This window comes from Tupaia chinensis, unplaced genomic scaffold (assembly GCF_000334495.1).
Source record: "Tupaia chinensis unplaced genomic scaffold, TupChi_1.0 Scaffold000041_1, whole genome shotgun sequence".
NCBI classification, from domain to species: Eukaryota; Metazoa; Chordata; class Mammalia; order Scandentia; family Tupaiidae; genus Tupaia; species Tupaia belangeri.
This window is the reverse complement of record NW_006159496.1, coordinates 1,175,499-1,188,650: the sequence shown is the minus strand read 5'-3', so window position 1 is coordinate 1,188,650 and position 13,152 is coordinate 1,175,499. Positions and strand designations below refer to the sequence as shown.

Genomic DNA, 13,152 nt, shown 5'->3' with positions numbered 1-13,152 from the left:
ATATGAAGGGGACGCAAAGAGTGTGGGTTTGGACTGCTTGCGATTTTGCAGATGGAGAAAGAAAAGTCGAACATTTAGCTGTTCGTTTTAAACTGCAGGATGTTGCAGACGCATTTAAGAAAATTTTTGATGAAGCAAAAGTAGCCCAAGAAAAAGATTCTTTGATAACACCTCATGTTTCTCGTTCGAGCACTCCCAGAGAGTCACCCTGTGGCAAAATTGCTGTAGCAGTGTTAGAAGAAACGACAAGGGAGAGGACAGATTTGATTCAAGGTGATGATGTGGCGGATGTAGCTTCAGAAGTCGGGGAAGTGTCCAGCACATCCGAAACGACAACAAAAGCAGTGGTTTCTCCTCCAAAGTTTGTATTTGGTTCAGAGTCTGTTAAAAGCATTTTTAGTAGTGAAAAATCAAAACCATTTGCGTTTGGCAACAGTTCAGCCACTGGGTCTTTGTTTGGTTTCAGTTTTAATGCACCTTTGAAAAGTAACAATAGTGAAACTAGTTCTGTAGTCCAAGGTGGATCTGAAAGAAAACCGGAACCCAACAAGTGTGAGCTGTCCATGAACTGTGATTCCAAACAATCTTCAGATGGCAAAGCAAAAAATCTCTTTACTTCCTTTCCGAAGGAAGAATCCTCAACTAATTACACATTTAAGATGCCTGAAACAGGTGAGTGTGTAGTCTTTAAAGTTAAACACAATTTTAAAAAACCTTTTTCCTTTCAGTGTTTATTTTGATGCAGACTCTTTAGGTTACCCTTTTTAGGTTTTTTTCAAAATTGGCTCCTTAACAATGGGGTCGTGGCCACTCAGAAGACTTTTGAGCAGATTGTCTTTATCCCTGAACAAGTTCACCTGTACAGGTCCACCCAAAAGCTCACTGCTCAACAGCAGAGAGTATTGTTACCTTACAGATCAGTAATTGGAGTAGCCACTTAACAGTGAATGGAAACTCAGTATCTGCACTAGGACAGTGTGCAGTCAAGTGCTCCAGTCAGTGAGCGTAAGCTCCAGGCCCATGTATTTGTTCATGCTTCGTTTACTGTTTGCTTGTCATTCTAAGAACATGGTATTGAGATGTTCACATTTTATGTGAGTCTGTCTACCATTTATGAAATGAGCAAAGAATGAAATTACTGGGATAAATGAATACAAAGAACAGCTAGATTAGTATGAATTGAGGGACTCTGGCTTTTTACATTTTTAAAGTCATTCATTTTTTAACCCCAGTGTGTTCACAAAGAAATACTCTCTGTTTTTCTAGGATTTAATTTTAGCCTTTTTAAATGTAACCCAATGGCGTTTTGGACCAGCACCCCTTCCTCACAGCCCGAGAGTAAAGGTATAGAGCTAGCATTCTCAGCAGGAGATAACAGCAGTTTTTAGCTTCTGGTAGTCTGTAGCAAAGTAGCTGTGGCTGTCTAAAATCAAGCACTTAACACTACAGCATGCATGTTAAAGAGTGCCAGTTTAAGCAGAACACCTTTTGATTTGATGGTGTAACACCTCTTAAAGCTGTTTTTTTTTTTTAAATTTTTACTTAATGTCAAGGTTTTTCACTATCATACGTTTTTTGTTTGTGTTGTACTTTGTTGCTCTGTTATTTTCAACTTTGCTTAATCAAGAGTATGTTTTATCTAACCTTTATCTTCAGCCACTAATGTCTGCCAATATTGCAACATGATGGCAGCTATGTGTGTAGAATATAGAACAAAGTGTCTATTCAGGTTGACCCTTTCAACTGTGGTTTAGAAAAATACTATATTGGAAAGCAGATTCTTTTTTTTTTTCCCCTCCCTTTTTAATTTTTGCCAGAGGGCACGTGCACCTGCCAGAGAGGGAGAGAAGATTGAGAAAACCCATGAGGAACGGTACACCACACGTAGTCCCTTCCATTTCTTGGGCATGCACAAGTGGTGCGCTTGGCATGTTTTTTCAAACTGCTGAATCTAGAACTTGAACCACACAGTTGGCCACATGGTTTCCAGCTACTTTAGGCACTATGCCTTGGGCTGCCCCTTAATTTCCCTTCACTATAAAAAGTTTTAAGACATTTTACATTTTAAAAAAATGTTTCATATCAGGTGTTGAGCATTTAGTATGCATGTTTGCACTTGCAGCATGTCTCATTTCAGACTGCCTGTCTTTCAGGTACTAAATAGCCACGTGTGGCTAGCCTACCATATTGGACAGCATAACTCCAGAGGATGCTTTCCTTCCATGAGTCGGGGTCCTTCATGGTTACTGTTTATCAGTTTCTTGAGCCAGAAATCCTGCTTTATAGAACAAACTAGATTGCACATAGAATTGATTTTCTCCCCCAAATATTTCACTCTTTTCATTAGCAGGGGTTAGGGAGGGCATTTTTCTTTTTTTCTTTCTTTTTTTTTTTTTTAATTATTTATTTAACTTCATTCATTCATTCATTCATTTTTAATTTGACCAGAGAGACACAGAGAGAGAGAGAGAGAGAGAGAGAAAGAAAAGGTGAGAAAGCAAGCCACCAGGTCCAGGATTTGAACCATTGTCAGCCATGTGGGAGCATCCAGTGCCTTAACCACCACACCACTTGCTGGTCCTAGTATTTTTCTTTTAAAGAATTATTTAATTTCATTTTATTCACTGTCATTTTATTTTTTTGAAGTTGACCAGAGAAAAACAGAGAAGGAAAGTAAGAAAGCAAGTTGCCAGGTCTGGACCCAAACCGCAGCCAGCTATGTGGGAGTCCTGCCACTTTAACCACCATGCCACCTGCAGACACTAGGAAAGGTGTTTTTCAGCCACAGGAATTATCTTTGTGTCTTATAGTATTCCATACCCAGCAGTAATAGTTTTTACTTAACTTTATCTGGTATTACCCTTTGGAATAAGCAAAACTGAATGCAGCTCTAATCACCTCTCATCGTTGACAGTTGTTAACCTTTTTTATAGGAACTAATCAAAATTGGCTTTGGGTTAGTTTCATATGTAAACTAATCTTTGCTTATGATTTCTGTAAGTTTTTTTCAGGTGATACAAATGTGTGGATATTTTACTAACCCATTGTTTATTATGCCAGGAATGGTTACAACAACATTTTTAAGATAGCTTTTTAAATCATATAAAGGTCTAGTATTTCTTTTCAATTGCTAGTAAGTAAAAGCAAGATTTTAAAAGTAGTTTTACATAGTCTGTACTCACCAAGAGGTTTTGTTTGTTTGTTTGTTTGTTTTTTTCTTGGAGAGGTTTTTGCTATAGGGCGTGTGTGCTTGCCAGAAAGACAGAGACCGAGAGACAGAAAGTGAGAAATCATGCCCCAGGGGGGATGGCCATGCCGCAGTCCCTTCTCCATTTTCCTCTTGAGATCTTCGGCACGCACACACATGTGCTGGGCGTGAGTTTAGCCACTGAATCTGGGACTCGAACCGTGGTCAACTATGTGGGAGTCCAGCAACATAGCCATAATGCTAACTGCTGGTTCCTTCACTAAGAGTTTTTGATAAAACACCAAAATCAGGTGCTAATTCTAATTCGTGATTATTGTAGAGCTCTGTCTTCATAAAAATATGTTTTATGAGTAGGCTATTTCTTAAAGGTCTTTTATTTAACTTTATTTATTTTAATTTGACCAGAGAGAGCCAGAGTGAGAGAAAGTGAGAGAGCAAGCCGACGGGTTCAGGATTTGAACCACAGTTGGCCATCCGGGACCAGTGCCCTTAACCACCATGCCACCTGCCAGCCCCCAATAGGCTATTTTTAACTTAAAGCTCCATGGTTTTTATTTTCGGTTAGAATGTTTACATTAATACTTAATGCTTTATCTTTATCAATTTTTTTTGACTTATGTTGTAGCAAAAGAGAAGGAAAAACCCGAAGATTCTTCCTCAGATGATGATGTTCTCATTGTATATGAGCTGACCCCAACTCCTGAGCAAAAAGCTCTTGCAACTAAACTGAAACTTCCTCCCACTTTTTTCTGCTATAAGAATAGACCAGACTATGTCAGTGAAGAAGAAGAGGATGGTAAATCTTTGTTGATTTTCAAAGCACTCTGTTCTGGTTAATCTTAGTAATTGGAAGTATTATTTAATTATTTTAAGCCTGCCCTTAGAATTCATCATCGATACAGTAGGAAAATATTTACTCTAACTGTGTGTGTAAGTAGTCAGTGGATATAATGATCAGAAAAACTGCATTCATTAGGCCAACATGTGCCAGGTAGGTGTTTCGAGGGAACTACAAGTAAATCATCATTTGGGAGGAGGAGAACAGGAGACAGTGTTCCACGATAGAACAGACGGTATTCAGATTATATAACAGAATGTCGATCAGGGTTTTTAAGCTGATCACTCCCATGCTTAGAAATGTCTCAGCTGGACAGTAGTGCAGAGGATTGGACAGAGGCTGGAAGATAAGCTAAAGTGATCACTGCGTAGCTCAAACAAACGGAGATCCTGACCTAAAGCTCTAATTGCCAGAGAGATACGAGGTAATTGGCAAAGTCAAAATCAGCTGCTGTTTGGATATGGAGAGTGAAGGAAAGGGTGAAGTTGGAGATAAGCCCTAGATTTGTTGATTTATTTATTTTTACTAAAACCCCTGAAAGTCAACTAGAAAGTATTAAGTTTAATATCATTAATTCTAGATGAAGATTTTGAAACAGCTGTCAAGAAACTGAATGGAAAGCTTTATCTGGATGACTCAGAGAAACGTAAGCCTGTGGAAGAAAATCTAGCAGGTACGTTAAGTTTAAGTGACTCTCTCTCTTTTTTTTTTTTTTTTTTGTTTTGAGATATATTTGCCGCAGGGCACATGTGTTCACTGGAGAGGCAGAGAGTCCATGAAAAATTACCCCCTAGGGGGATGACCATGCCGCATTCCCTTCTCCTTCGTTTTTCTCTTAGGATTTAAGACATGCATACACACATGCCTGGTGGGTTTCAGGCCTCCGGGTCCAGGACTCGAACTATGGTTGGCCATGTAGGAGTCCAGTGGTGTAACCATTATACAGCATCTGCTAGTCCTAACTGTAATGTTTTAAATAAATCCATTTAAAAGAAATAAGTCTGATCACTTTTGTAATTTTCAGCCTTACTTACGTAATACGTGGTAATTTTAAAAATTTAAAAATACTACTAGGTGAAAAATGTCTCCCTGAGGGTTCTTATTCTCCTTTAGCATTCAGAGGTCTTGTAGCATTCTGGATCTGTAGATGCTGCTGGGGGCCATTGAGGATGATCAATGTATTGGGCTTCATTTAATTTTAACTTTTTTTTTTTTTTTTTTTTTGTTTTTACATGGATTTTTCAGATAATGAGAAAGAATGTGTTATTGTTTGGGAGAAGAAGCCAACAGTTGAAGAGAAGGTGAAAGCAGACACATTAAAGCTCCCACCTACATTTTTTTGTGGCACTTGCAGTGATACTGATGAGGACAATGGAAATGGGGAAGACTTTCAGTCAGAACTTCAGAAAGTTCAGGAAACTCAAGTAAGAGTGTATCCGTTCTTTACCGTTTGGTTCCTTTGCCTTTGTTGATGCAGTAAACTTGAGAATGTTCTTACCAAGTGGTAATAATGGCTGTGACCAACAGATGGATCAGGATTCTGGCATTCAGCCATGGCCAGGAACACAGAAGTTTGTTCTATATAGTATGCCAAAAACTATAAAATACGGTAAAATCAGCTGAAAACTCTAAAATACTGTTGAAATAAATAAGCTGAGAGGCAGTGCTCACTTAAATAGACAAACTATCAGTTTCCCTAAAATTGATCGATCTATCTTTTTCCCTTCCTCCCTCCCTCTCTCTCTCTCTCTCTTTCTTTCTTTCTTTGTTTTTGCTATAGGGCGTGTGCACTCACCAGAGGGGGATGGCCATACCGCATTCCCTTCTTCTCTCTTCTCCTCTCGGGATCTTGGGCATGCATGCACACGCACCTGACGTGAGTTTAAGCCACTGGGCCCAGGAATCGAACCGCAGTCAACTACATGGCGGTCTAGCGACATAGCCATTATGCCAACTGCTGGTCCCCTTTATTTTTTTAAGAGAGATTTTTACTGTAAGGGTGCATGTGCTCGCCAGAGAGACAGAAGTGAGAAATCACCCCCAGGTGGGGATGGCCACGCCACAGCTCCTTCTCCTCTCAGGCTTTTCGGCACCCACTCACATGCACCTGGCATGAGTTTTAAGCCCCTGGGTCTGGGACTCGAACCACGGTCAACTACGTGGGGGACCAGCAATGTAACTGCCACACCATCTGCTGGTACCAAGAGTTTTTACTTTAAATGAATGTTGAATTTTGTCATAAAAACTTTGAATCTTTTTATGTGATGATCGTGTGGTTCTTGGTTTTTTTTTTTACATTTTTGCCATAGGGCATGTTCTCTTACAGGAGAGAGAAAGAGAGAAACAGAAGGAAAATGAGAAATCATCCCATGGCCACACCATGATTCCTTCTCCTCCACTGTCCTATTGAGATTTTGGGTGTATATACGTACCTGCCTGGTGTGATTTTCAAGACCCTGGGTCCAGGACTTGAACAGTTGTCAACCATGAGGGAGTCTAGCACCTTAAACCACCACGCCACCTACTGACCCCCCAGGTGGTTCTTTTTATTGAACCTGTGAATGATACTGGTTTTTCCAATGTTCAGAAAACTAATTTTGCATTCCAAGATAAACTTTACTGGCTTATAGTATATTCTAATTTGCATATGTGGTTTGAGTCAATTTGCATAAATTTATTTACAAATTTTTGGATTTATAGTCATTAGGAATGTTGCTCAGTCATTTTCTTTTTGCTGTCACTCTTGGCTTCCACATGAATAATTCTAGTATCATAAAGTGAATCAGAAAATTTTTTTTTTTTCTTGGAGAGGTTTTTGCTGTAGGGTGTGTGTGTTCACTGGAGAGACAGAGAGAAATGAAGAGATGGAAAGTGAGAAATCATCCTTCAGGTTACGATGGCCACAACCGCAGTACCTTCTCTATTCTTTTTGGCATGCACACACACGTGCCCAGCATGAGTTTCAAGTTGCTAGGTCTGAGACTTGAACCACCTTGGCCATGTGGGAGTCCAGTGCCTTAACCACCACACCACAATATTTTAATACTGTCTTTTTTTTTTTTTTTTTAAAGATTTTATAAACGTAAGACCAGCAGATTGTCTAATGGTTATGTTGCTAGACTCCCATGTAGTCAACTGCATTTCAAGTCACAGACCTGGTGGCTTAAAACTCATGCCAGATGTGTGTGTATACGTGTCCAAAACCCGAGGTGGAGAATGGAGGAGAGGGGATGGCAGCATGGTCATCCCCCTGAGCGATGATTCTCACTTTCTGTCTCTACAACAACTGTATGTGCGTGCCCTGTTGCAAAAATCTCAAATTTTTCTTTTTTTACAAATTGGTTTTTTGTTGAGGTTATGTTTTTGGTCTTGAGTTTTACTAATTTTCTTTCAAGGCACTGGTGTGGAAATAATGTGTGTAAAATTATTTTTGGTAATGTGTAGTTTGTAGCTTCAGTACTGAAATATCCCTTCTTCTGTACTTGATATATATTGGTAGAAGATATAGTTAGAGGTTCGTCAGTTTTTTTTCCTGTAGAAGCAGGTTTTGACTATATTTTATGTCTATATTTTCCTGTGTTCAATTTTAATGATTTCTGCTATTCCTTCTTGCTTTGAATTTTGTTCTTTTTCTAGTTCTGAAAGTGGAAGCTTAAAATACAGATTTAATTCCATTCTTTTTTTTCTTTAAATGGTTATTTTATTCAACTTTATTCGTTATTTTTAAGAATTATTTTATTTAAATTTATTTATTTATTTGTTTGTTTGTTTGTTTGTTTATTTTATTTTGAACAGAGAGGGACAGAGCAAGAGAAGGAGGGAGAGAGGGAAAGTGAGAAAGCAAGCCACCAAGTCCAGGACTCCCGCTCCACTCGGCCGTATAGGAGTCCAGCGTCTTCAACCACCACACCACCTGCTGGCCCTCATTATTACTTTATTTTATTTTTTTGGAGCTAGCCATAAAGACAGACAGAGAGACAGACAGAGAGACAGAAACCGAGAAATCACTCCCTGGGGAGGTAGCCACGCAGCAATCCTTTCTCCTTTATTCTCCTCTCGGTATCTTCGGCACACACACAGGCGCGCCCAGCATGAGTTTAAGCCACTGGGTTCAGGACTCGAACTGCAGTCGATTACATGGGAGTCCAGCGACAGCCATTATGCTAACTGCTGGTTCCACCCCTCATTATTATTTTTTAATTTGACCAGAGAAAGTGAGAGGGGTGAGGGGAGTGAGAGAGCAAGCTGCCAGGTCCAGGACTCAAACCACAGCCAGCCAGTCAGTCACTGGGAGTCCAGCGACTTTAATCACCATGCCACCTGCCAGCCTCTAGACCATTCCTTATATCTTTTTAAAGAATTTTTTTTAAGAATCACATTATGTATGCTTGTTTATTTATGTATTTATTTTAGTTTGGCCAGAGGGGAGTGGGGAGAGACAAAGAAAAAAGAAAGAGAGAAAGTGAGAAAGCAAGCCACCAGGTCTAGGACTTGAACCACAGTCGGCCATGTGGGAATCCAATGCCTCTAATCACCATGCCACCTGCCAGCCCCCTTTCTACATAATATTAAGTAATGCTTTAAATGTCTCTCTAAGTCTGTTTACCTGCATATCACAGTTTTAATTTCTGATAGTTTCATTCAGTTCAAACATTTTTTTCTTATTTTCCTTGAGACATTCTTTTTCTTAGTGAATTGAGACTCCTACGCTTTAGATAGTCCTGTGCCATTTTAAAGTATTTTTCTACCTTTTTAAGGTAGGTGGTTACTGGGGACAAGCAGATGATGTAATGGTTTCCTGGCTGGATTCCCACAAGGTCAACCGCAGTTTGAGTCTTGGACCTGGCACCTTCAGACTCACGCTGGTAATGTGTGCGTGCATGCCCAAAATCCTGAGAGGAGACTGGAGAAGGGATTGCAGCAGGGCCATCCTCCCAGGTGGTGATTTCTCGCTTTCTGTCTTTCTGTTGAGTGCGTGTACCCTACAGGAAAAATCTCTCTAAAAACAAGATAGGTGTTTACTGATTTTTTTTTTTTTTTTTTGAGTTTTTAAATTTCTGCCTTAGGATGTGTATGCTCACTAGAGAAGAGACAGAGACAGTGAGAGGGGAAGTAAGAAAGTATCTTTCAGAGTGGATGGTCAAGCAGCAATCCCCTCTCCTCCATTCTGCCCCTGGGATTTTGGGCACCCATGCACATGTATCTGGCATGATTTTCAAGCCCCTGAGTCCAGCACTTGAACCATATTTGATCATATGGGAGTTCAGTGCCTTAACTGCTGTGCCACCTGCTGGCTCCACTAATTTAATCTTTGGTTTTTTCTTTTTAAATTCTTTATATTGGGCACAGGTGCTTACCAGCACAGTGAGGAGGGGACAGAAAGAAGTAAAAGATCACCCCCAGTAGGAATGGCCACTCTGCAGTCCTGTCGCCTTCATTCTTCTCTTGGGATTTTGTGCACACATGTACATGCACCCATGTGTTTTTCAAGCTATCAGGCCTGGGACTTGAATCGTGCAGTCGGTCATGTAGGATTGAGCTGTCTTAACCTCCGCACCACCTGTTGGCCCTCTTCTTTTTTAGTATAAACATTTACTGCTATGAATTTTTTTTTTTGGAGAGGTTTTTGCTATAGGGCGCGTGTGCTCGCCAGAAAGACAGAGAGAGACATAGAGACAGAAAGCGAGAAATCACCCCCCAGGGGGGATAGTCACGCCACAGTCCCTTCTCCTCCATTCTCCTCTCAGGATCTTGGGCACGCACGCACACGCTCCAGGCTTGAGTTTTAAGCCACCGGGTCCAGGACGCGAACCGCGGTCGACTACGTGGGAGTTCAGCGACATAGTCATTACGCTAACTGCTGGTTCCCACTGCTATAAATTTTTATATAAACTTTTTTTAAAGAATTATTAATTTAATTTTATTTATCATTATCATTGTTTTTGCTTTAGGGCACGTGCGCTCTCCAGAAAGACAGAGAGAGACAGAGAGACAGAAAGTGAGAATTCACCCCCCAGGGGGGTATGGCCACACCGCAATCCCTTCTCCTCCATTCTACTCTCCGGATCTTGGGCATGCACACACATGCGCCCGGCATGAGTTTAAGCCAGCGGGTCTGGGACTCGAACTGCGGTTGACTACGTGGGAGTCCAGCAACATAGCCATTACGCTAACTTCTGGTCCCTCTTCTTTATTATCATTTTTTAAAATTTTGATACAGATACTCACCAGAGAGAGAAAGAAGGAAAGTGAGAAAGAAAGCCATCAGTTCTAGGACTCGAACTGCTGTTGGCCACGTAGGAAGGAGTCTGGTGCCCCAAGAGCCATGCCACCTGCTCGTCCCCTATAAACACTTTTCTAGCTATTACATTCAGTAAATTTTTTTTTTTTTTTCATCTCAAACTATATTCTAATTTCCCTTGTGATGTAATGTAGGTATTACATTTAATAAATTTTGGTACATTGCATTTTTTATTTTTACCTCAAAATATGTTCTAATTTCCCTTGTGACCAATTTGTTATTTAGCAGCGTGTAGTTTAATTTCCACATATTGTGAATTTTTCTTCTGTTGTTCATTTCATTGTGCCCGGAGAAGGTACCCTGTATGATTTCAGTCCTTTGGATTTCATTGAAACTTGTATTAAGGGTTGAAATAGGTTCTAGTCTAGGAAATGCACCTGTGCATTTGAGAATTATGTGCATTTTGTTGTTAACAATGAAGTTTGAATTAATGTTGAATTAGTAATTGATACTATACAGAAACTTTGCTTCTGGATCACCCTGATTTCACTTCCCTCTTTTTTGCCATTGCGCATTATGGTTCATTATAGACTTATCTTTTTTTTTTTTTTTTGGAGAGATTTTCACTGTAGGGCGCGTGCGCTCTCTAGACAGACAGAGAGAGACATAGAGACAGAAAGCGAGAAATCACCCCCCAGCGGGGATGGTCACGCCGCAATCCCTTCTCCTCCATTCTCCTCTCGGGATCTTGGGCACGCACGCACGCGCGCCCGGCGTGAGTTTTAAGCCACCGGGTCCGGGACACGAACCGCGGTCGACTACATGGGAGTCCAGCCACATAGCCATTATGCTAACTGCTGGTTCCCTAGACTTATCTTTTAAATATCAGGGGAAGGAAAGAGTTTTCAAAAAAATTATACTTGTTGGGACCAACAGTTCATATAATGACTGTGTCACTGGACTCCCACGTGGTCGACCGTGGTTCGAGTCCTGGACCCGGTGGCTTAAATTCACGCCGGGTGCGTGTGCGTGTGTGCCCAAGATTCCGAGAGGAAGATGGAGGAGAAAGGATTGTGGTGTGGCCATCCCCCCTGGGGGGTGATTTCTCTGTCTCTCTCTGTCTGGCAAGTGCACACGCTCTATAGCAAAAACCTCTCCAAAAAAAAATTTATACTTGTTTATTAGCTATTGACCAAGGTTCTTTACATATCCATGTGGATTCAATGTACTATGTATATCCTCTTGGTTCAGCCTGATGGACCCTCTTAGTATTTATTATAGGACAGATCTGCAAACAAATTATCTGTTTCTGTTTATCTGAGGTATTTTATATTTTAATGATAATTTTGCTGGGTATTGAATTTTGGTTGACTTTCTTTCAGAACTTTGAATATGTTATTCCATTGTCTTTTGGCTTCTGTGGTTTCTTACTAAGGGGTCCAGCAGATGGCATGGAGGTTAAGATGGCTGAATCCCACATGGCCATCTCTGCAGTTAAGAGTCCTAGACCTGGTGGCTTGAAAATGACATTCGATCATGTGTACATGCCCAAAATCCTGAGAGGAAATTGGAGAAGGGACTGCGGTGTATCTCCCACAGTGATTACTTATTTTCCTTTTCTCTCTGTCTCTCTCTGGTGAGCGCACATGCCCTATTGCAAAAACTGAAGAAAGAAAGAAAGAAAGCGGGGGGTGGGGGGGAGAAGAAGCAAGGAAGGAAGGAAGACATCTTACTGAGGATCCCCTTGTATGTAAGGAGCCTTTTAAAAAAACATTGCCAGAGATTGCAAGCCCTCAGAGGTGTGGGGCCAGGTGAGATGTGAGTAAGCAGTCCACCCAAGGAGGGGTGATGGTCACCCTTCAGTCCCTTCTTTGTTTCTCCCTCCTTTGGGATTTTGGGCACAAACGCACATGTGCCCATGTGCTTTTTCAAGTTGCACTGTTGACCATATAGGATGCTGCCACCTTAAACACTTCAGAACCAGCTGGCCCAAGAGTTAGTTTTGGTTTTGTTTTTGTTTTTTAATGCCAGAGGTACCTGTGTGGACACGAAACTTGGAACGGGGGCAAAGTACTTCTTAGTGGGTCCAGTCACAGTGTAGTCCTTTCTTCTCCAATTCTCCATCCATTCGTGATCATGGGCCACTCGTCTGGCGTGTTTTTGAAGCCTGTGGGGCTGGGACTTGAACCCTGGTTGGGATGAGACAGTTGTGTTACTTTTGAGATTCATTCATTCATTTATTTTTTGCTTGCTTGCTTGTTTTCTTAGTTTTAGTTTTTATTTGCCAGAGGGCATGTGTACTCACCAGAGAGAGAGAGAGAGAGAGAGAAAGAGACAGCATCCCCTAGAGAAGGTTGGTCACACCGCAATCGCATCTCCATTTCTTCATCCTATTGGGATTTGGGGCACATATGCACTTGTGCTTGGCATGTTTTTCAGGTCATCAGGGCTGAAGTTCAGACTGGATAATCATATAGTATCTGACCTCCAGTGCATAGTACTAAATCACTGCTATGGGGCTGGACTATTTCATAAGTTGTTTTTTTGTTTTCTTTTTTCTGAGAGGTTTTTGCTTTATGGTGTGCACACTTACCAGAAAGAGAGAGACAGACAGAAGGTGAGAAATCACCCCTTCCCCCCCAGGAGGGATGGCCACACCACAATCCCTTCTCCTCGATTCTCCTCTTGGAATCTTGAGCACACACATACACGTGCCCAGCGTGAATTTAAACCACCGGGTCCGGGACTTGAAGTCCATGGGAGTCCAGCGACATAGCCATTACGCCAACTGCTGGTCCCCGTAAGTTTCTTTTTTATTATTATTTTTATTTTTAAAAATTATTTATTTAACTTTATTTTATTTTG

General features: G+C 41.0%; 1 protein-coding gene across 2 annotated transcripts in view; it reads left to right on the top strand.

Moving 5' to 3' along the window:
* Positions 1-13,152, top strand: part of LOC102484104 (E3 SUMO-protein ligase RanBP2) — a 67,097-nt gene that overhangs the window by 41,641 nt on the left and 12,304 nt on the right. The window contains exons 21-25 of one of the 2 annotated variants that reach the window (XM_014588993.2): positions 22-672; positions 1,267-1,344; positions 3,834-4,004; positions 4,627-4,719; positions 5,292-5,470. In XM_014588993.2, the coding sequence (XP_014444479.2) occupies positions 22-672; positions 1,267-1,344; positions 3,834-4,004; positions 4,627-4,719; positions 5,292-5,470 (1,172 nt within the window). The remainder of the gene's footprint in view (positions 1-21; positions 673-1,266; positions 1,345-3,833; positions 4,005-4,626; positions 4,720-5,291; positions 5,471-13,152) is intronic. The other variant, XM_014588995.2, reaches the window with a different exon arrangement.